The sequence below is a fragment of the Felis catus genome, chromosome A1, assembly GCF_018350175.1.
Source record: "Felis catus isolate Fca126 chromosome A1, F.catus_Fca126_mat1.0, whole genome shotgun sequence".
Classification (NCBI taxonomy): Eukaryota; Metazoa; Chordata; class Mammalia; order Carnivora; family Felidae; genus Felis; species Felis catus.
In genome coordinates this window covers 19,549,046-19,570,310 of record NC_058368.1, presented here as the reverse complement: position 1 = coordinate 19,570,310, position 21,265 = coordinate 19,549,046, and the positions used below count along the sequence as shown (strand labels likewise).

The window sequence follows — 21,265 nt, the reverse complement described above, 5'->3', positions numbered from 1 at the left end:
CCACAAGCCAAGGCCTCCCGGAAGGCAGCTGACTCCGGTTACAGAGGCCAAGGAGAAAAGGCCTGTGAGGAGGAAGGCGCTTGGAGGCTTCCAGCCCAGCCGGTGACAGCAGGGGAGGTGGAGCGGGGGGAGGGCGCAGGGCGGGGTGAGCAATGCCCAGGTCGACATACCTCTTTACAGTACTTGGTGACTGCCACACCCAGGGGGTGCTCGCTGCTGGCCTCCGCAGTCCCCACCACAGCAAGAACCTTCCTGAGGGGCAGCGTGGCCACATCCACGAGCAGGAGGACCCTCATGACCTTGGGGACCCCGTGGGTAATGGTGCCAGTTTTGTCAAACATCACAGTCTTTATCTGCCGAAACAACCACACCTTGGTGATCACGTATACAGATGGAAGGGACTTGAAGAGTCCACACAACCTTGAGGCAGAACTCCACTCAACTAAGCTCGAGTGAGTAACATCCCTTCATGACTCCATTAACTCAACCCTCCACCATCAATCCCGGGTTCACGCACTCCCGCGACAAAGACACTGTCTCCCTCTCAGTCCAGCTGGAACAATCCGCGCTGTGACTTAACCCTTGCCAGGTCGAGCCAGAAGTTGTCACTCCAGTGTGACAGGAGATGGCATGGCACCGTCTTCCGGGCAATGCCACCACGCACATCTGTCCGTGTCAGCGCCCTGCAGTGTCTCTGCGGCCGCTTGAGAATAAGGCGCTCACACTGCAGCTGGAGGGAGGGGAAGGCGGTGCCCCTGGCCATGTAACCAACCACCGGAGCCACTTTCTCCGCCTGTGCCACTGGGTCCGTGGTCCCCACGGGTCTGGGCTCTGCTGGTCGGTCCCTGTGTCCGCGGCCATAGCCCAGCGACCCCTGAACTCCACACTCCCCCAGGCCCCAGGCCCCGTCGCAGGCCAGCTGCTCGCCGTGCCCAGACTGCCCCACAGGCCCGGCTCTCCCTCACTTAGCAAACAACACTCAGCTCTGTTTCTGATGCCGAGCGCCAGCCTCAGCAACGCGCGTAACTGCTCTTCCTCCAACAATTCTTGCCGCCTTTCGTCCCTCCCTCCACTCTGCAGGCACAGCGGTCTTCCCAACAAGTAACCCAGTTCCATCCTGCGGGGCTTCAGACCCCTCCACGGCCCCTTGCTGTTCTTGGGGTTAAGTTCCGGATCCAACCTGGAGTTGACAGAAACTCCCAGGCCCTGCCTTCCCTGCCTTGCTCCCTCAGCAGCCTCTTCTCCTGTCAGTCTCTCTCTCTCATTTCCTTCCGGTTCCTCATTACTTATTCAGCAAGTAACCGCTGAGTGCTTCCGATGTGCTGGACCCTGGGCAAGATGCTGGGGACACAACGGTGAGAAAAGAGCTCCCAGTCCCTGATCTTATGGAGCCTATGATAGGACAGTACAGCCTCCGCTGTTCCACTGCCAGAACATCCTTCCCAACCTCTGCTGTCTGGCTCACTCTGGCTCTACTGGTTGGTCCCAGGTGGACCCCCTGTACTTCCTTTCCTGCCTCTGCACCCACTCAGCCCCAGGCCGACACACACAAGTGCAGGTTAGGTCCCTGCTAAACCACCCTGCCAGCCTCACACGCCCTCACGGATTTGTGGTTTGCATACTCCACACCTGCCTCTCCCACTAACGTGTGAGCTCCCTCACAGCAGAGGCCCATGGCCATTGCCAGGGCCTAGGACAGGACCCACACACACAAAGTAAATGCTCAACAAACGTAAATAAACGGAGGGACGGAAGGTTAGGGATGGGCATGTTGGGCCGAAGAAAGATTCTTCATAAACACGGCTGCTGACTATTCCACTCCCGGGAGTGAGGATCCCTCTGCTAATCACATGTTTGTGCTCCAGTACTGCCTGAGCCTGGCTCCCTGGGTGTGAGTCCCAGCTCTGCCAAAGCTCTAGGCCTTTGGGCAAATTGCCTCACCTCCTCCCGCTGTAGCTTCCTCATCTGCAAAACGGGAATAATAAGCACCTACCTCAAAGAGTTGTTAATGAGACGAAATCAATTTGTATTTAATCTTACAAGTCTTAGCTGTTGTTGCTATCATTCCCAGTCAGTCCTGGCTTTCTGTTTTATTTAATTAATGGAGTGCCCTCGAGCCTCTTCCAGGTTGTCCTCTTAATACAGAATTTAAACAGATACCATTTTCACGAGGACTAAGTTTCAAAAAAAAAAAAAATCACACAGCAACACCTACAAAGTCATTCCAGCCAAGACCCCAAAGGACAGGCAGGAGAGCAAGGCCAACCTTGTGGGCCATTTCCAGAGGCTTGCCTCCCTTGATGAGGATGCCATTCTGGGCGGCCACCCCGGTGCCCACCATGACCGCCGTGGGTGTGGCCAAGCCCAGCGAGCAGGGGCAGGCAATGCAGAGCACCGTGATGGATGTCTGGAACGCAAACCGGATGATCACCTCTGTCTGGGAGATGTGCTTGTTGGGGGTCTGAAAAGAGGAAACAGATACAGGCAGGCTGAGGGTTAAATGAGGGATCCCACAGACTCCTAATCACATGAGAACATTTCAAGGCAGGCAGGGGGACCTGAGTCTGTGTGACAAGTGGGGGTTTGGGAAACATGGTGCGTTCCACTCTGCCTCAGTGTTGTGTTATCACATGGTTCATTCACTGTTCCCCAGCCCAGTTTTCCAACCTGATCCCACAGGCTTTCCTCTGAGAGAGGCATGATGAGAGGTATAGGAAACTCTGCTGGAGGAAGGAGCGTGGACTCTAGAATCGGACTAGGTATATCCATTTCCTGGCCCTGACACTAATTTGACTTGTCTGGGTCTCAGCTCCCTCACATACAAAACGGAGACAATAATACCAATAATGCCCAGCTGGTTGTTATAAAGGTTAAATGAGATTTTATATATATATATATACATGTAAACATATAAATGTGCATTGTACAATACCTAGCAGAAGAAAGGCACCTAAAAATTGTAACTATTACACTTTCTGTATTACATAGTAACAATATTACATGTTATTTTTATCATTCTTATGAAAACTTTAAAAAATCATAGATCTCTAAGGAATCTACCCTAAGATGATAATCATACAAGTGGCTAAAGATACAAAGATACTTATCACAGCGTTTTTTATAATGGCAAAAAACTAGAGACAACCCATAGGGAATGAATTAATTAAATTGTGGGTATGAAAAAAATAATTGTGGGTATGATGTACATAATGGAATATTATGCAATTGTTGAAATCATGATGTGTATCTATCCTTGCTGACATGGAAAGACATCAGTAACACTGCTGGATAAAAAAAGCAAGCACAAAATGGCATATGTTGTGACTGAATTAGTGTGAAATTATCTGCCCGTATCTCTACATAGTCCTTCAACAATACTGGAAGGATGTTCACCAAAGTGCAAAAAACTGTTACTCCTAGGGACGGGATTTGGAGCCACCTTTATTTTCTTCTCTTTTTTTCACTACTGTTTTCTTGGTAAACTCCAAACAAACAAAATATGGGTCTCTTTTCCAGTTACCTAGCGACCCACAAGGTTGTTACTCTTTGCATTCTGACATCGTGATTTATCTTGGTTTATTTTTCAAAATGGCGGCTGTCTCTGAGGTACAATCAGGAGACATTATATTCACTTTAATTATAGTATGTCTTCTAAATCAAGGATACAGAGCACAATCTCTTTAGCGTTCATCTATACTTTATTCCTTGATTTTGAAAGGCAGAATCCTAAAATAAGGTGCATTATTAAAGGGTCATTTCACTTTGATTAGAAACAGTTGCATTCAGGTAGAAGGACGCAGTATTTAAGACATAATTGTGGTTTTTAGAGATAAAGATGATATGATTAAAAAAAAAACACAGTAATTCTCGTTAAAATAACACCGGACACTCCGACGGGACTGGGTGGACTTCTAGAAGGTGACATGAACGTCTCCCTACAAGTGACATCACACAGCAGGGTGACAGTATCTTAAAGGAACATGCAGTACCTCATGCGCCAGCATCCTCCCTGATATTGCGGATAAAAACAAAAGAAGCCAACGTAAGATGGAAAGGCAGAGACCAGCAGAAAGTCACATATTCCAACTTGTTTGGGAATGACTTTTCCCACAGCCACGTGCCAAGGAGCTGCTCTCCCGCAAAAGTGGACATTTGGGGGCAGTCAGGTGCCATAACAGCCCCAGGCAAATTCTAGGAATACAGTCCCAGGTTACTCTTAAAAGCACTGAGGTCTCCTTAAGATGTCAGGAAGAGTTTAACATGGACATTTTTCATTTTAAGATAGGAAACTGGAGACAGAAAGTGACATCTTAGTATATGACATGCACCCTGAGAATGTAAGATGTGCTTTTAATTATGGGTATTTTTTTTTTTAAGAAAAAAATGCTCTGGTCCATGTTTCTTATATTATGGCCCTAAGGTAAAATACGCATTAGACTTGGCTGAATATAAAACACTGTTCCACTCACTGGGCAGTTATGAAATACTACACCATGTGGGCCATTCACTGTTGATGTACATCAAGGTTTCTCAGTCTCAGCACTACTGACATTTGGGGTCACATAATTCTTTGTTGTGGGGGGCTGTGCTCTGTGTGGTAGGCCATCTGGCAGCATCCCTGGTCTCTACCCACTAGATGTCAGTAGTATTCCCTCCCCGGTCAGGACAACCAAAAACGTCTCCAGACATTGCCAGATGTCTCTGGAGGCAACAAAATTACTCCCAACTGAGAATCACCACAGTTCCTATTTCTCAGGCAGAAAAGCTTTTTTTTTTGTATTTTACACCCTTTTTGGAAGTTTGATAAAACTGTAGTTGCTAAGATCATATTCTTTAATCACTTTTTAACTCGAGAAAGTATATTCCATGGTCTCATGTTATGTTTAATAAATACTTATTAAGAAGATTTAGCGTTGCTTGGGAAGCTGCGAGGTTGAGGATGGTATTGATGGACATAGACAGCAAAAAACATTTTTCTTAAAATCTGTTAAGAATATATCTGTTAAGTAATATTATCATGCCATCAAAATTGTGAAGTGACCTATGATATGTGCCTTATAACCCCAGAAATGGCCAAGATCACATAATGTAAATGTTTTAAGCATTACAACCAAGAGCCAACTGGTATCTGTATAATCATCTAACTAAAGAGCCAAGAGGATCTTTAAAAAAAACCTGCAGGAACAGAGTGACTGATCATCCTATCCTGGCTAAGACTTTGCTGCCTTAAGTAAGCAAAACAAGTAAATAAAGGTAATGGGTAATTAAGGCCCAATGAATCTAAGACATGAGAGAATAGGATTAATGGCAAGAGGTTATTTAAAACACAGCAACCATACTGCCCAAAGCATTCAACTTACAGGAAAGTATTTCTGAACAACACCAAAATCGATAAAACCGATTATAATCCATACCACCAACGTCAACGTTGAAATGATGATGATAAATGGGACAAAATATCCACTAAACCGGTCAGCCAGTTGCTGAATGGGTGCCTATGAAAACAAAACACCAAGACCAGGGGAAATTACAATCCACAAAGAAATAAACCACCACAAGCATGAGCAAGAACTGGGGTTCCGAGCCCCCTCGTTAACTACACTTACTAATCAATCTCTACTCCGCAAAATCTGCCTGATTTTACGAAGCTCTTGGAGTCATTCCTAAAATGAGGAAGCTGAAGTTGTATTATTTTTTTAAATTTCTTCATTACCTTTGACATCTGAGCCTCTTCTACTAATTTCACAATCTGAGCCAAAGTGGTGTCATTGCCCACGTGGGTGGCGTTAATGAGCACAGAGCCATGTGCGTTTATAGACCCAGCAATCACTGTGCTTCCGGGTTTCTTAGTGACAGGCATGGCTTCTCCTAGAGGGGGAGAAAAGAGACCAACCATCATGCATTCAGCCCCACTCAGCACTCATGTGACCTGGCAGGTGCTGTGATACCCACCCAAAGGGAACATGAAACAAGCCACCTAACCTGTGATGAGGGACTCGTCAGCCATGGTACTGCCCTCCAGGACTTTCCCATCCACCGGGAACTTTCCGCCGGGGACGACCTTGATGACGTCGCCCCGCTGCACCAGCTCCATGGGTACTTGCTCCTCTCTGAAACAGATGCCACTCAAGTTACGCACACAGCAATTAACTGGAGCTCACCCCTGCTGGTCTGCCACCCGGGTCGGGTTCTAGACAACGTGTTGGACTGGTTACACTCTTGGCTTTTACACTGAGTGGCGGTATTCATTTTATCTGTTCATTTACAGATTGAGTCAATATTTAGTGCACAGCTAAGTGACAGGTGCTGTACTAGACACTGGAAATACAGCTGTGAACAGGACAGCAAAGTCCCTACCCTCATGAAGACCAATTCTGCGGAAAAAACAGACAATGAACAGGACAGTCCGAGGTATTAAATAAGTGTTATGATGCAAATAATGTGACTCAAGGGCTTTCTTTTTTTTTTTGGTGGGGGGGGGGGTCACTTGGAAGACATGCTGTGACCTGGAAGACAAGAAGGGCCAACATACAGGGGAAAGAAAGTTCAAGGGGAAAAACTCTGCTAATGTGAAGGCCCTAAGGCAGGAAGGAAGGGTGCCTTTGAAAAACAGGAAGTGAAGCAGGCAGAGTCCAGATCCCGTTGAGTCTTGCAGAACAGAGTACGGGCTTCCAATGTTAAGAGTTTTACTGGGAAGTGACATAATTTGATTCACATTTTCAAGTCATCGCTCTGGCTGCTGCATGAGCACGGGGTGGCAGGGACAATAATAGAGGCTGGGAGAAGAGGTGGGCAAGCAAAAGATGGCAGTGGCGTGGGCCAGAGATGGCGTGAACACCCAGGATATTTCCAGGGCGTGCAGATATGCTAAGTGAGTAAAGAAAAGAAGCAAAGAGGAGCTCGAAATTCTCAGTTACTGAGATGGAGACAAGTGTGCAGAAGCCACTGAAGGACAGAGAGAGAAGAGAAGAGATGAAATAAAGACCTTCATTTTGACATGTCGGGTCTGGGATGCCTATCTGAGTCAAGTAGGGAGCAGAAAACATGACTGGAGCTGAGAGAAGAGGGCAGAGCTAGAGGTACAAATCCCGGAGTTGTCAAAACACATGGTACCTACAGCCCTGAAATGGTGCAAGGTCACCTGGGAGCATAAGTGGAAAAGAGAGGGAGTTCTAGATCCAAGCCCTGGTGCCGGGGCCACACTGGAGGCTGAACAGGTGGAAGGGCCAGCCAGAGCGGCAGGGAGGCAGACGGGCCAGTGGGGGTGGCAGACTGCGGGAGCAGACATCCTAGCCTCAGCCACAGCAGGCGTCACTACCCAGACGCGATACGGGCAAACTTCATCATACTCTGCACTTAAGATCTGCCTACTTCCGTGAAGGTAAGTCACACTTTCATAAAAAAGAAAACCAACAACAAGTTTCAAATGGAGACACTGGGGGGCAGGGGCAATGCTGGTGGAGAGGCATTAAAATCAGCAATGGCTGGGTCGGGGCAATGGAAACGAATTGATGTGTGAAGGAAAAGCAATTTCAGCAACCGATGGAGGCAGCAGCCCAGCGGGATGGGCAGAGGAGAGCGCGCGAAGCGAGGAGACAGGCCGCGGCTCAAGAAGCTCTCACAGGAAGTTTTGCAGAAGAGAGAGTGGAGTCAGACAGGCGCGAGTGAGTCGTAGGTGTGTGTGTGGACTGGATGCCGGTCCCCAGACACACAGAGACACACGGTGGGGGAGAGGAGGGAGGGACAGAGCGAAGGGAGGCCGCTGGAGAACCACCCAGGGGCCACAAAACACATCACTGTGCACAGCACGGGTTTGAACCACGTGGGTCCACATATACGCGGTTTTTCAATAAATACAACAGAGTACTGGAAACAGATTTTCTCTTCCTCCTGATTTTCTTGACATTTTCTTTTCTGTAGCTTACTTTATTATAGGAATAGAGTATATAACAACCTGCAAAGTAAGTGTGTTCATTGACTGATTATGTTATCGGTAAGGCTTCTAGTCAAAGTAGCTGATTCGTTTCGGGGGAGTCAAAAGTTACACTCGGATTTTCAACTCTGCACTGGATCAGCACTCCAAACCCCCACCGCTGCTCAAGGGTCGACTGTTGAGAACCGTGCCTCGTGATCAAATGCTGACAAAGTCAACTAAGCAGGCTCCGGGGTTATTTTACACACTTCTTTCATTCCGTAAGTACTACTATTGCAAGTATCAGAGAGAAGGATGTACAGCGAGCTGCCTTATCAATGTGAGAAGGTAAAACGGACATTTACTGAGTGCACGTCCTGTGCTAGATTTTTACTTGTTTATTTGCTCATTGAATCTTCCCAAAAGTATATGAGGTAAATGATATTCACTCCCATTTGAGCAAAAACCTGAAGATTTCTTAGGAAGGCACAGAATTGAACCTACGTGCCCATTTCTTTCAACGTTGCTATGTGTAAGCGTATAAAACCCCAGAGCCAAAGTGTGCAGAGATGTTAAGTATTGACATCAAAACTTTCTTTTTTAAAAACTGTGCAGGAGCACCGTCTGCATAATGAGGATTCAAGAGTCTGTCTGTCTGTCTGCCCATCTGTCCCCAAAGGTCTGGTGCTGCCGCCATGCTCCATGCCACCGCCTCCCTGCAAGGCTGTGAGTGCACGCTGCCCCCCCCCCCCCCCAGGAGCATACGGACGCAGTAAGCGTTTAGTGTCCCCAGACCAAGTGCCACATGTGCCACTGTGTGCACCAGGTGCCAGGGACGCAGTGGCGAGCAAAAGAAGACACGGCCCTGACCCTGGGAGCTCAGAGTCCTCGTGAGGGCCCTGGTGAGTCACAGGGCAGTGGTGCCATCCGGGTCAAGTCCTGGTACAAAGCCACAGTGTCCTCCTTTCTACAATGACGATTTTGTTCCAGGATTAACTGAGATGATGCATGTTAAGGACTGAGCACAGTGCCTGACATACAGTGAGCGCCCAGTGAATGCTGGTGACTTCTATTATATCACCTAATGGACATTTTCACTATTGACGGGCCTCTGCGTAGCAGGCACCGTGCTGGGCTTGGGTACGAACAGGAAAGCGAGCCTTCCTCTCAGGAGGTTTACTGCCCAGAAGCTACAAGCAGATCCGAGTATGTAAGTTCAATAATGGCCACAATACAATCATGGAGCAGGAAAAGAAGGGCCCTTTAAAAGGACAGGGAGTGGGGGCGCCTGGGTGGCTCAGTCGGTTAAGCGGCCGACTTCGGCTCAGGTCACCATCTCGCGGTCCGTGAGTTCGAGCTCCGCGTCGGGCTCTGTGCTGACAGCTCAGAGCCTGGAGCCTGTTTCGGATTCTGTGTCTCCCTCTCTCTGACCCTCCCCCATTCATGCTCTGTCTCTCTCTGTCTCAAAAATAAGTAAACATTAAAAAAAAAAATTAAAAAAAAAAGCTTTAAAAAAAATGTTAAAAAAAAGGACAGGGAGTGGCACCGTGAAGTCTCAAGTGCTGGGAGCAGATGTGCAGAAATCTGTTTGGTGGCTGGGCAGGCAGGGTGGCAACCAAGAAGAGGAGACTTCTCCATAATCTGAGAATGTTCTCTGCTGCCTCTTCAAATCTCCCAGTGATGGGAGACGCCCAGGCCCTGCCCTTCTGAGGCCCGTCCACACAACCCGGAGGAGTTTCTCATCACACAAGATCTCCTCCGAGGCCTGCGTCAGGAGAAGGAGCGCCTGCTCACTAGCGAAGGGGGGTCGGGAGCTGACAGCAGAACCTTCTCCCCCAGCGTAACCTAACTACCAAGCTTTGGAAGGTTCGCTTAATCTGTGACTTGCCCCTTTGATCTGAATTGACCACATCTTTCTAAGCCTAAACAGCTTGATTTAAGGTGAACAGCACTTTCTGGGAGTCAAGGTGGCTCCTTCCAGCGAGTTCCCAGCGTTTCTTCTTCAGAAGCTTGTGTCCCCCCAAAACACCACCCTGCGGGAATACATTTAATGGAAAGGCGGTGTTTTCCCTAGCATTTCTTCCGCTTTAAGAGTTTCTGCGAGCAGTCTGTCTACCTCACCTGTCTCCTCTCTCCTCTCCTTCCTCATCTAACACAAAGTAAACAGACAAAGAAAAACTTAGAAGAGAACAGACACAAACCTAGGTAAGATTTGTAACTCTGTTTTCCCCACTCTAACAGGAGCCTTCAATGCGGGAGCCTAGGGACCAGGCTGTGTGGACCTTTTAAGGTCAAGCACAAACACGGTATAATTTCACAGTCACTTCATTCACTCAATGAGTATCTGAGCACCTGCCACATGCGTGTCCCAGGGTGAGTGGAGACATGGAGTACACAGAGGAGTGACAGCCAAGCGGGCCAGGGGACAGGAAAGGCTTCTTGAGGATGTGACCCCCATGCCGAGCCCTGAAGGACAAGACAACAGGTGAAGGGGAAGAAGAAAGGTGTCGGGGGAGACCTGAGAACCCCTTTCTGGGAGCTGCCAGTGGGGGTGTGGCCAAAACGAGGTGGAGGGACGGCGGCACAAGGGGCTGGGTCCACTGGGGACACCGGCGGACGCCCAGTCTCACGTGTGCGCTCACAGACTTCACCCTAAGGACAGCAGGGAAACGCTACAGAGGAATGCAGTCAGATCCGGGTGTCCAAGAGACCACTGGTTTGAATGTGGGAAAAGAGTTAGAAAGAGCCTTGGCTAGAAGCAGGGGGCCAATGAAGACCCTACTGCAGTGCTGTAGGGGACAGAGCGGTGGCCTGAGCAGGCGTGGTAAAAACAGGCACTAGAGACACGTCCCCACCGGCTGAGGCCTGGACGTGGCAAGACCCCGCAGAAGGCAGAGGCCGACTCGGGGGTCACAGCACTGGTAGGCCTCATGTTACACAGAAAGTCAATGCCTCGGGAGGGCAGTGTGTGGCCACGGGCCCGTCACCTCCCAGCGGCCTGAAGCACCCTTTCAGGAAGGTGGGGGGGGGGGACAAGCACCCTACTTTCAGACGGGAATCGTGCCTCACAGGCCTTGACTGACGCTCTCCCAGCACACAGCTCGTCTGCGGCAAAGCCAGAAGGAACTCTGGCTTTGAAAATGGCACCACCACAGTGATGACGGCAGTAGAAGGGCCCACGGGGTGTCCACAAGCAAATACTAATCACCATCTCTGGAAAAACACGGAGCTGTGACAGGGGGAGCCCCAGCATCCTTGGGCCATTTCAGGTAGCTTCTGTCTCCTGGCAGAGACGCATGTCTCCTCATACTCAAATCAAGGCAGGAGTCCCTGTACCTGCAGCCAGTGCCTTCAGGAGCACCTCAAAATGAAAGGCGGCCAGTAAAAGCGGCCGGTCCATGGCTTTGTTCCCAGCCGGAACATTCCCGCATCTCAGAAACTCTCAGGTCATTAATTTGTGAGAAAAAGAAGCCAAGGTGTGCAACCGCTGTGGAGCCACGGCAGTCGAGTGCGTGGAGCCCCCATGTGCCAGCTGCTGTCACACAGTGTCCACCCACCTGCAAGACAGGTGAGCCGGTGGCCGAGAGGGCGCCTGTCCCAGCTCTGCCACTCACCCGCCCGCCAAGGACTCTGGGCAAGTCACGCCACCCCACTGGGCTTCGGGTTCTTCCTAAAGAAATGGGGCCGTGGGAGCACCCACCTCCCAGGGGAGTGATCGGGTTAAATTAGGCAGTTTAACCTACTGGTCGCTACTGGGAATGGTATCCTGTAAGTTCTCAAATCTCAACTATCGCTACTGTAATTCTGACTCATATTCAAAAGCCAGCATCAGGGCAAAAACCAGTGCTTCCAGGCCATGGTCGGCCGGTGCCTCATTCTCTGATTCATGTTTTCGGCACAGGCTCGCCGAGTACCCCCTCGGGAAGCAACGAAGGAGGGCCTGTCTCAGCCTCCGACGGCCATTCTGGGGCACACACTCACGAACCCACACTGGCCACAGCGTGCAGAACGGGCAGTACCACTGGGGTGGGGCACAGGTCTGCTTTGACAACAGGAGTTTGGACTGTAAGTCATGCTGGATGGTAAGAAGCAGCAAAGACAGACACACTGAAGAGCAATGAGACACTGACAGAGGGACGTTCCTGAGCAGAGGCCCAGAAGGAGACGAAGGGAGCGTACAGAGGGAAGGCCAGCTTTGTAGGCTGAGTGACAGGAAACTGATGCATTTCCCACCCCAGAGTCAGAGTGAGATCACAGTCCAAAGGGGAGAGTGGTGGGGCTGGAGAGAGAATTCAGGAATGTGAAGGTCTGAAATAAGCACTGCCTAGAATATGAAAATGAGGCTGACCAGGGAAATACAGAAGCCTGAATTCGTGAAAATGCCTGTATTATTAAATATGCGTTGGAGTGCCTGGGTGGCTCAGTCAGTTAAGCATCTGGCTTTGGCTCAGGTCATGATCTCACAGTTCGTGAGTTCGAGCTCCACGTCGGGCTCTGTGCTGACAGCTCAGAGCCTGGAGCCCGCTTCGGATTCTGTGTCTCCCTCTCTCTCTGCCCCTAACCCACTCATGCTCTGTCTTTCTCTCTCTAAAATAAGAAAACATAAAAATTTTTTTTAAAAAAATAAGCAAATATGCCTTAAAAGCCAGTATGTGTAAGGGTTAAGAATATGGGCTGTGGAACCAAGAGCTTGGGTTATAACTCAATTCTACTACTGAATACCTGTGTGACTTTAGGCCACTTGCTTAGCCTTTTTGAACTTCACTTTCCTCATCTGCAAAATAAAGGTAATAATAGCCCCTTCCTCCTACAGTTTTTTTTTTTTTAATTTAGATGTAATACAAAGAGGTTAAAAGTGTCTGACAGACAATAAATGCTATATAAGTTCCAGCAATAATAATAACCACCATATTATTTTTAGTATCTGCTAACTATATGAAGAAGAAAAATACTTCTCCCATCTGTATTCCTTGGCAAGTTGAACCTCATCCCTCAGCCTTGTAAATCCTCAGGTCTTGCAAGGAAGGCCCAACGTGTGGGCCGTGCTCTGTGCTCTGTGAAGCTTTCTCTGACCACCCCTAGCGTTCCTCTTCTCAATTCCAGAGACACGAATCACCTATACCTCTCGTTTGTCATTCAGCAAACCACACCACCTTGAATTCTCGTGGATCTTGTAATCTGTAAATGCCTTATTAATTACCTGGATCAACAGGATGGACCTGGCCACACAAGTCTTTGCTGGCCCCCACAATGTCTAGTGTAATGTCATGAACACAATGGGTGTCTCAGGTGTCTTACACAGTCTGATATAAATTGGTCGAAAACTTTGGATGAAGACAACCCACCTGATGATCAAGTTGTCCTCGCCAAGGGTCACAACGGTGGCTTCCGTGGCTTGGAGAGACATGAGTTTGGCAAGGGCTTCTGAGGTTTTGCTCTAGGAAACGGCCAGAATGGAAAACAAGCTATCATAAGCTGACCGGTGCAAACCCAGACCAATGCTTACCAGGCGCGTATCAGAGAAAACCCCTGCGGAAAGAGGCCGACCCCTCATAACACAGACACAGTGCACATCAAAAGGCTCCTCCAGGATGGATGTTACTCACTGCAGTCATCTCCACACTGAAGGTACAATACCACCAAGTTCTATGAATTACATTTCAGCTGAAAAGACAGGACCAGTCTGCCTACTAACTGCCTCTTTTTTTTTTTTTTTTTAAGGTTCAATTTAATTTCTTTTAGGGCCTCAGTCCTACTCTTTTATAGAATACATTAAAATGCAGGGTGTTAAATATGGCCTGACTGTAAGATGGAAACATGGATTTCTAGACTCCTGAGCCAAATACTCAGTTATGTACGAAGAGGCAGTATACGTGCGGGCCTGAAATCCGGAGTTCTTTTCATTACACAATACGCCTGAATAAAGGTTTCAGTAATTAACCAGATTAGCTGGGATTTCAGAAGTAGCAATCAGTTTGGAGATTAGCGATCAGAACACCTAATTATATGTCGGTTTCACATTTCTTTAAGTCTTTTGCCAGACTGTGTATAATTAGTAATTCTAAACAAGGCGTTCACATGAATTAAGACTTATATTACTGAAGACACAGTTCTTTTTTTCCCCCGGAGCTGCAGTTACCTTCGCCACGTGTTCCAGCCACCGGCCCAGGGCAATGAACACAAAGAGCATGGGGGGGGTGTCAAAGAAGGTCACGGGGCTTCTCTCCGCCTTCTCAGCCACGGCCACCACCAGGATGATGACTGAGTAGGTATAGGCGATGCTCGTGGCCAGCACGATGAGCACGTCCATGTTGGCCGCCCCGTGCCGCAGAGATCTGTAGGCCTGGATGTAGAAGTACCACCCTCCAAGGAGCTGAAAGACAGAGGACAGCAACAGTGCATGAGGAGGCATCCAGTCCAAGGAGCAACCAGAGACCCGGAGGCCCCTCAGGGCTGCAAATGCTTAGACATTACTTTCTACTCTGCGAGTGACATGTAGGAAAAGTATTTCCTGATTCATAAGACTACTGGCCACAGGAACGGAGGGTCAAGGTCATGGGGGACCTTTCAAACCCACAGCACATGACCTGAATGTCCATCAGCAGAGAACGGTGGCAATGGTGACATCAATCATGGTTCATTTATAACATGGATAGTGCTATGCAGTCCCAAAAGAGGATGTGTGCTAGGTCTATAAACCACTCACCTGAAAGATGCCCATGAGACATGGTTAAGTGAAAAAGCCAGTTATAAATCAGTTTATCTAGTATGATCCTATTTCCGTTAAAAAATACAAAGTCCCAGGGTGCCTGGGTGGCTCAGTCAGTTAAGCGTCCGACTTCGGCTCAGGTCATGATCTTGCGGTCCATGAGTTCGAGCCCCACAACAGGCTCTGTGCTGACAGCTCGGAGCCTGGAGCCTGTTTCAGATTCTGTGTCTCCCTCTCTCTCTGACCCTACCCCGTTCATGCTCTGTCTCTCTCTGTCTCAAAAATAAACATTTAAAAAAAAATTAAAAAAAAACCCAAAGTCCGTGTGTCTATATTATGTGAACATGTACACACATACATATACGTGAAAATGAGTATTTTTTCTACATAGATGAAGATCTGTAAACACGCACGCCCAACCAGTAATAATACTAAGGTAACCCTGGGGAAAAGGATTGGGCTGGAGGCAGGGTATGATTCTAGCGAAAGAATATCTTCCCCTTTGCTTCTCCTACCTCAGTATGGTTTGGATTATCTACAATAAATATATATTACATTTATAATTAAAAAGAAAATACAGAGAAAAGCAAATTCAGCTGACAAATAATTACACTCAGTCTTAAACCAGAGACATTCTCACGTTACCTCAGGAGTTTTATTTTTTATTCTAAAACAGATGGGAGGGCACACTTCCCACCAGAAACACAGCCAGCTCCTAAATATCGTTCCTAGAGGAGAAGCTCCAGCAGGCCCATCTCTTCTAAATTATAATTTCCTCAGGGGGCACCTGGGTGGCTCATTCAGTTAAGCGTCCAACTTTGGCCCAGGTCACAATCTCACGGCTCGTGGGTCCGAGCCCCGCGTCGGGCTCTCTGCTGACAGCTCGGAGCCTGGAGCCTGCTTCGGATTCTGCGTCTCCCTCTCTCTGTGCCCCTCCCCTGCTCATGCTCTGTCTCTGTCTCTCAAAAATAAATAAACGTTAGAAACAATTTTTTAATAAATTATAATTTCCTCAGAACCACAGCCCTGTCATTCGGGGCACGAGCCACTGCTTTTGACAACAAAGGCAGTGCAAACTAAACAATAAACAAATACGGGACACACAGCGTCACCAACACCTACAACCACCTACAACCACTGTGAAAGTGACAGCGAAACCTGGTCCTTTCAGTGCCCCCCGCAGGTCCTAAAGGAAAACAGCAGCCCCTGCAGGAAAGCTGTGATAAAATGCCGCCTAAGCCAAGCTGATGGGCTGTGTCTGGCATGACAGGGCAGAGAATCTGCTGGCCACACAGAGGCAGGGAGGGAAGATACCCACCTGGACGAAGGTGCACAGGATAAAGAAGATGAGATTTAGAATGGACAGTCCTGGAACGATGTTGTGGTCCAGGACCATTGTCTCGTGGGGCTCGTTGCTGGGCACCAACATATAGATCATTAAACCCATAACAGGGATGCCAAACATCAGGCTGCACAGAAAAGACTTCTTCCACCTGCAGAACAAAGCAGCACAGCAACCTATTAGCTGTCACCTGCCAGCTGGGTTATGGGCTAGTCTCCTCCTGGGGGCTCAGGTTAAGACTTGCCTTTGGCACACGTCTGGGACGGACGGCCAAGGGTACGAAAATGAAGGGAAGGTTCTCTCCCTGAATCCCGCCACCTGAGAGGATATCTGAACGTTCACACTTCTCAGGGCTGTTCCAGGGACATACAGACAGCCTCTCCCTGCCCATGGCTGACCTGTTGCCTCTAATCTCTAGGGGAGGCAACGGAGGCCCAGAACTGAGAATCTAGACCCAGGAAGTTGAACATCCCAGTCCATATGGCTGCCTGCTGCTCTTTCTTCAAAATAAAATCTTATACAGACTCCCAAGTAAAAAGCAGATAAGAGCAAAATTGTATTAGTATGAACATACTTATACGTTTGACCTTCAAAATAGAGTCAGTGACTGGGGCGCCTGGGTGGCTCAGTCGGTTAAGCGTCCGTCTTCGGCTCAGGTCATGATCTTGCCGTCTGTGGGTTCAAGCCCCGCCATCAGGCTCTGTGCTGACAGCTCAGAGCCTGGAGCCTGCTTCCGATTCTGTGACTCCCACTCTCTCTGCCCCTCCCCCGCTCACACTCTCTCTCTGTCTCTCTCTCTCTCAAAATAATAAATATTAAAACAAATTAAAGAGTCAGTGAGAACCGTAAAGCATTCTCGATGGACACCACGGTGACAGCTCTGGTCTCCTGTCAGCGTCAGCATCCATGCAATTCCCACCGACTGTTGTGGAAGCTCTGACACATCTCCACCCTGGCCCACAGACCCTGGCCTACAACACTGAAGTCTACACTCTCAGGCTGCCGCCAGGGCCCTGGAATTAGCCCGGCCGCTGGCCTTCCAGGTGCATCTCCTTTCAGTCCTTGCCTCCTCCAGGCATGCCAACCAGAGCAAAGGACAGGAGTCCCTGAGGGCACCCCCCGCTGTCGCCTCCATGCCCCTTGAGAACTCTCACCTCAACCCCCACCTCCACTGCCTGGCAAACTTCCACTCATTCCTTGAGGCTCAGATCATGTGTCTCCTGCTAGTTGGCTTCCCAGACCCCCTTAACCCACCTGATCCACCGCCCACCCACTCTTTCCTAGCCCAGCTGTGACAGTATCCCACTCATTCCTAACACCAGGCATAGCGCCCTACATACGACAGTGCCCGTGTGTTTGCTGAATGACTAAGTGCACATCTGCATCAACGAATAAACTCAGGCCTCCTTCTTCCCAGGCCATTTTCTTTCCAGTGACCATGCTTCCTGCCCTCAGACCCCACTTCTAGAACCCTTTCAAATAAAGTCTTAAGATAGTGTGTTGTAAAAGGAAAAACCCACACCCTCTCCCTCCCATCCCAACTTAAGTGCTGTCCTGTCTGTTAGCCACCAGCTGTAAGTGGCTATCTAAATTAAAATCAGTTAAGATCAAATGAAATTAAAAACTCAGTTCCTTAGTCCCATGAACAGCTCAGCAGCTGGTGGCTCCCAGACTGGGCCCTGAGGGTAGAGAACACTTCTGTCATCGCGAGGAGGTCTGTCGGGACAGCGCTCTTCTAGAGGGTTAATGTCACAAGGGTAGTAAGGCAGCTAGTCCATGTGGACGGCACTGTGGGAAACCAGGCGGGCAGGGACACCCTTAAGCACAGAACGAGGCAGTTGGGCCCAGTGGGGCGGGCGGAGCGGGGGACCCTTAGACAAGAGATGCAGTGTATCTTTTCTGTTCTACCTACTGCTTTATTTCCACCTTGTGGTCCAAGTGATGCACGTTGGGGTTTCTCTGGGCCGGGGAAGCATGAAAGCCGATTTCCTTGTTATTAAAAAAAGAAAAGTGAGAAAGAGGGAGGAAGGCACTTGGTTAAAACATGCGTTGGTAGAAAGCATTTTACATCTTTTGAAATTAGAAAGTCATTCGAAAATCGCTCAAAAGACTGGATTGGTTTTTCCGTTCATGACTTCCGTTCCCAAATCATACTACAAGTCCTGTCAGAGGTCCAGCACCAGCTATGCTCACAGACTGTGTCATCCCCAAGGAGGTGGCCCCAGACGGCGACTCCTATTCCTTCTGTGGGCTAAGGCAGCAGGTTCTGGAAGAAACTTCAGCATGCCCCGAGGCTGATCAATGCTGAATTAGACACACGGAACTGCTGTGTGAAGAACCCCAAACGTGGAGGGGTCAGGGGCCGTCACTCATTCCCTGCATGAGGAAACTGAAGGTCAGAGGTCAGAGATCCTGCCCAGAGCCATCGTGCTGTCAGAAGAGCGAGGCCCAGTGCTCGGTGCTCAGGTCTCCGGACTCCCAGCCCAGGCCCCTTCCCACTGAGCAGACCCTGGCTCCCTCAACACCTGCACGCTGCGGCTCCCACTGAAGCCAGATGGGGACTGCACCGCAATCTGCTGGTCCTTTTCAGCGTTTCTTGCACCGCCTCGCTCCCTGACCCTCTCTTCCTTATTTGATCTGACCCCTTTATGAAATTGCACAGGAAAAGCTGTCAGGAAATGTCCCAAGAGTCAGCACAATATAAAGAGGGGCCTCGGACTCTTTGGGATTTCACACAAAAATTAAAAGTTCTGGTTGGAGAAAGAGCGTCTAGGACCGTGTAAAGACAAATCCTTTTACGACTAATACCAACCTAATTACATTAGGAAAAGATGCACCAGAGATGCAAGAACGGAGGCCAGACATTGGCAATATTCCTCAGACACGGATAAAGGCGGCACCGCCCTGAGATCGGCGGGCAGAATGGGGGCCGGGACGGGCATGGTAAGTAAGAAGGGTGACTGACATGTGCTCAAAGCACCACCTGGGACTCTCCCGCCTATGAGCACAACAGTCTGACTTCTTAGCCTCATCGGGGCCACATCACTGCTGTTCTGTAAGACCTGTGGTGTGGCAAAACTCGAAAGGCCGCTGAGCTTGGAACTGTCAGGTCTGGGTTTGAGGGCCAGTCCTGCAACCTTTAGCTGGGTACCAGCGAGCAAAGTCACTTAACCTCTCTGGGGATCTTTCTCCATCTGATAAAGAAGCTGTGTTGTGTGCCTCTAGGACAGAATTATTAGCAGCAGCGGCAGCAGCCTAAATAACACACATCAAAGAGCTCTGCTAAGCCACACAGCAGACAACATCTCCCTTAAACACGCGCGCAGTGAAGAGAAAATGAATGACAACTTCAGGCCTGCCCCAAGATGCTTCCCTGTGCTAGAACGTCCTGCTGAACTCCATTTATCCTGACCATCAGTTATTACGAGTTAATCTCGCTCAGTTTTGCCTATCTTCACCCATTCAGCTCAGCACTAATGTTCACCCGCTCACGGTGTGGTAGAATACGGGCCTTAAAAAGGAAATGGCGGTGTCTGTGGACAAAGCGAGGGAGGGAACAGAGGTAGGGAGTGCATGAACACTAAGTAATTTTCCAAAAGAGAAACGACCAAACCCTCCCATCAACGAGCAGCCCTGACATAGTGGTAATACGCAGTACAATTCGTCTCATTTCCAACAATCCTTCGGTCTAGAGATGTTTGGTCCAGGCTTAAATAATACTTCAAAATTATAATTAGGTAATTAAACCCCATGTGCCAGGTATCCTGCTGATACTGATGTTTCTCCAGGAATATCTGCAATTAAGACAATAATATCCTTTTTCTTACCCATTCACTGATCTTCACCCTCAGACTGTCTGATATTGACTTGATTTCACAGTTTATTTTAAAGCGATCCACCTTTATTCCCATCGGAAAACCTGAAGGAGAGGTTAGGTGACTTTTTTCTTTTTAATTTTTTTGGTCAGCTATATTTTCTCATTTTCCTACAGTGCGTATAAATCACTGTTTTGAAAAAGGAAGGTATATTTTTTTTAATTGAAGTATAGTTGATGCACAACGCTACATTAGTTCGTATAATGTTTTTAAATGAACGACTTACCTCGATAATCTTGACAATATCCCGCGGACCAATCATTTCAGGATCAAACTTCACGTGGGCTTTGCTGGTGGCAAGGGCCACAGAGGCGTAGGTGATGCCGTTCGTTCTGGTGAGTTTGGACTCTATGTTGTGAACACAGGATGCACAGGTCATGCCCGTGATCTGCCGCACAAGACGAAAATACTACTCAGGACTGAGAGGATCCCGTCAAAGGCACATGGGGGGCTGGGTTAACAGGCAGCCACGAGCCCTTCCTCCTTCCACAGCACCCTTCCTGAGGCCCTGGACTCCCACCTCCAGACCTGTGTGCAGGACTTTCACCCGGAACATTCCCCCAGGGGCTGTGGGCATAGAAACAGTGCTTCTTCCCGAACTCGGGGACAAGAGACGTAGCCAGTCACTGAGCAGATGGCAACAGACCGCGGCTTCACTTCCAGCTCTGACAGTGATGGGCTTTCGTGAGCCACCCTACCCTCTCCGTGAGGCCACTGTTGCCACGCCATGATGCATGTCTTCACATCATGGAGTGAGACATGCCATCCCTGGATATGTATTTAGGCAAGTCAGATGAGTCACTCTTCCAAGTATCAGAGGTCAACATTTCCCAGAATACTAATTAAATACAGACATAAAATGTCCGGTGTCTGAGCATGTGATAACGATATAACTGATACTGCTCAGTTTAAGATAAAAAACACTGTTCAAAAAATGTTTTCACCGGGGTGCCTGGGTGGCTCAGTTGGTTAAGCGTCTGACTTTGGTCAGGTCACGACCTCGAGGTCCATGGGCTCAAGCCCTGCTTGGGGCTCTGTACTGACAGCTCAGAGCCTGGGGCCTGTTTCAGATTCTGTGTCTCCCTCTCTCTGCCTCCCCGTGCTCATGCTCTGTCTCTGTCTCTCTCAAAAACAAATAAACATGAAAAACAATCTTTTTTTAATGTTTTCACCTTTCCCAATAATATTTGTGATCTAGATTTTCCACAGTAGTCTGAGAGAGACAGAGGCATCCCCTTGGGGCCGAGGGTCTGCAGCGAGGGTCCTGCTCCTGTGGAGGGCATGACCGGGGCTAGAACCCAGAGAGCAGGTCGTGTTACCTGACCACACACTGGGAGGCCTGTCCAGGGCAAAGGGTTTGCTCTACAAAGAATGTCACTTATCAAGAGCTCAAAGTGCCACTCGTGTCCTTAGTACTCTTTAAACAT

The 21,265-nt window shown here is 48.9% G+C and overlaps 1 protein-coding gene across 15 annotated transcripts in view; it reads right to left on the bottom strand.

The window, feature by feature from the left end:
* The window catches only part of ATP7B (ATPase copper transporting beta), a 78,084-nt gene that overhangs the window by 12,344 nt on the left and 44,475 nt on the right, over positions 1-21,265 (bottom strand). For 10 of the 15 annotated variants that reach the window (XM_045052525.1, XM_019825930.3, XM_045052511.1 and 7 more), the window contains 10 exons: positions 20,065-20,226; positions 17,876-17,952; positions 15,940-16,114; positions 14,052-14,285; positions 13,258-13,349; positions 5,983-6,110; positions 5,714-5,868; positions 5,361-5,495; positions 2,267-2,461; positions 171-353 (listed from right to left, as the gene is read on the bottom strand). In XM_045052525.1, the coding sequence (XP_044908460.1) occupies positions 171-353; positions 2,267-2,461; positions 5,361-5,495; positions 5,714-5,868; positions 5,983-6,110; positions 13,258-13,349; positions 14,052-14,285; positions 15,940-16,114; positions 17,876-17,952; positions 20,065-20,226 (1,536 nt within the window). The remainder of the gene's footprint in view (positions 1-170; positions 354-2,266; positions 2,462-5,360; positions 5,496-5,713; positions 5,869-5,982; positions 6,111-13,257; positions 13,350-14,051; positions 14,286-15,939; positions 16,115-17,875; positions 17,953-20,064; positions 20,227-21,265) is intronic. The other 5 variants (XM_045052499.1, XM_045052516.1, XM_045052514.1 and 2 more) reach the window with 3 other exon arrangements.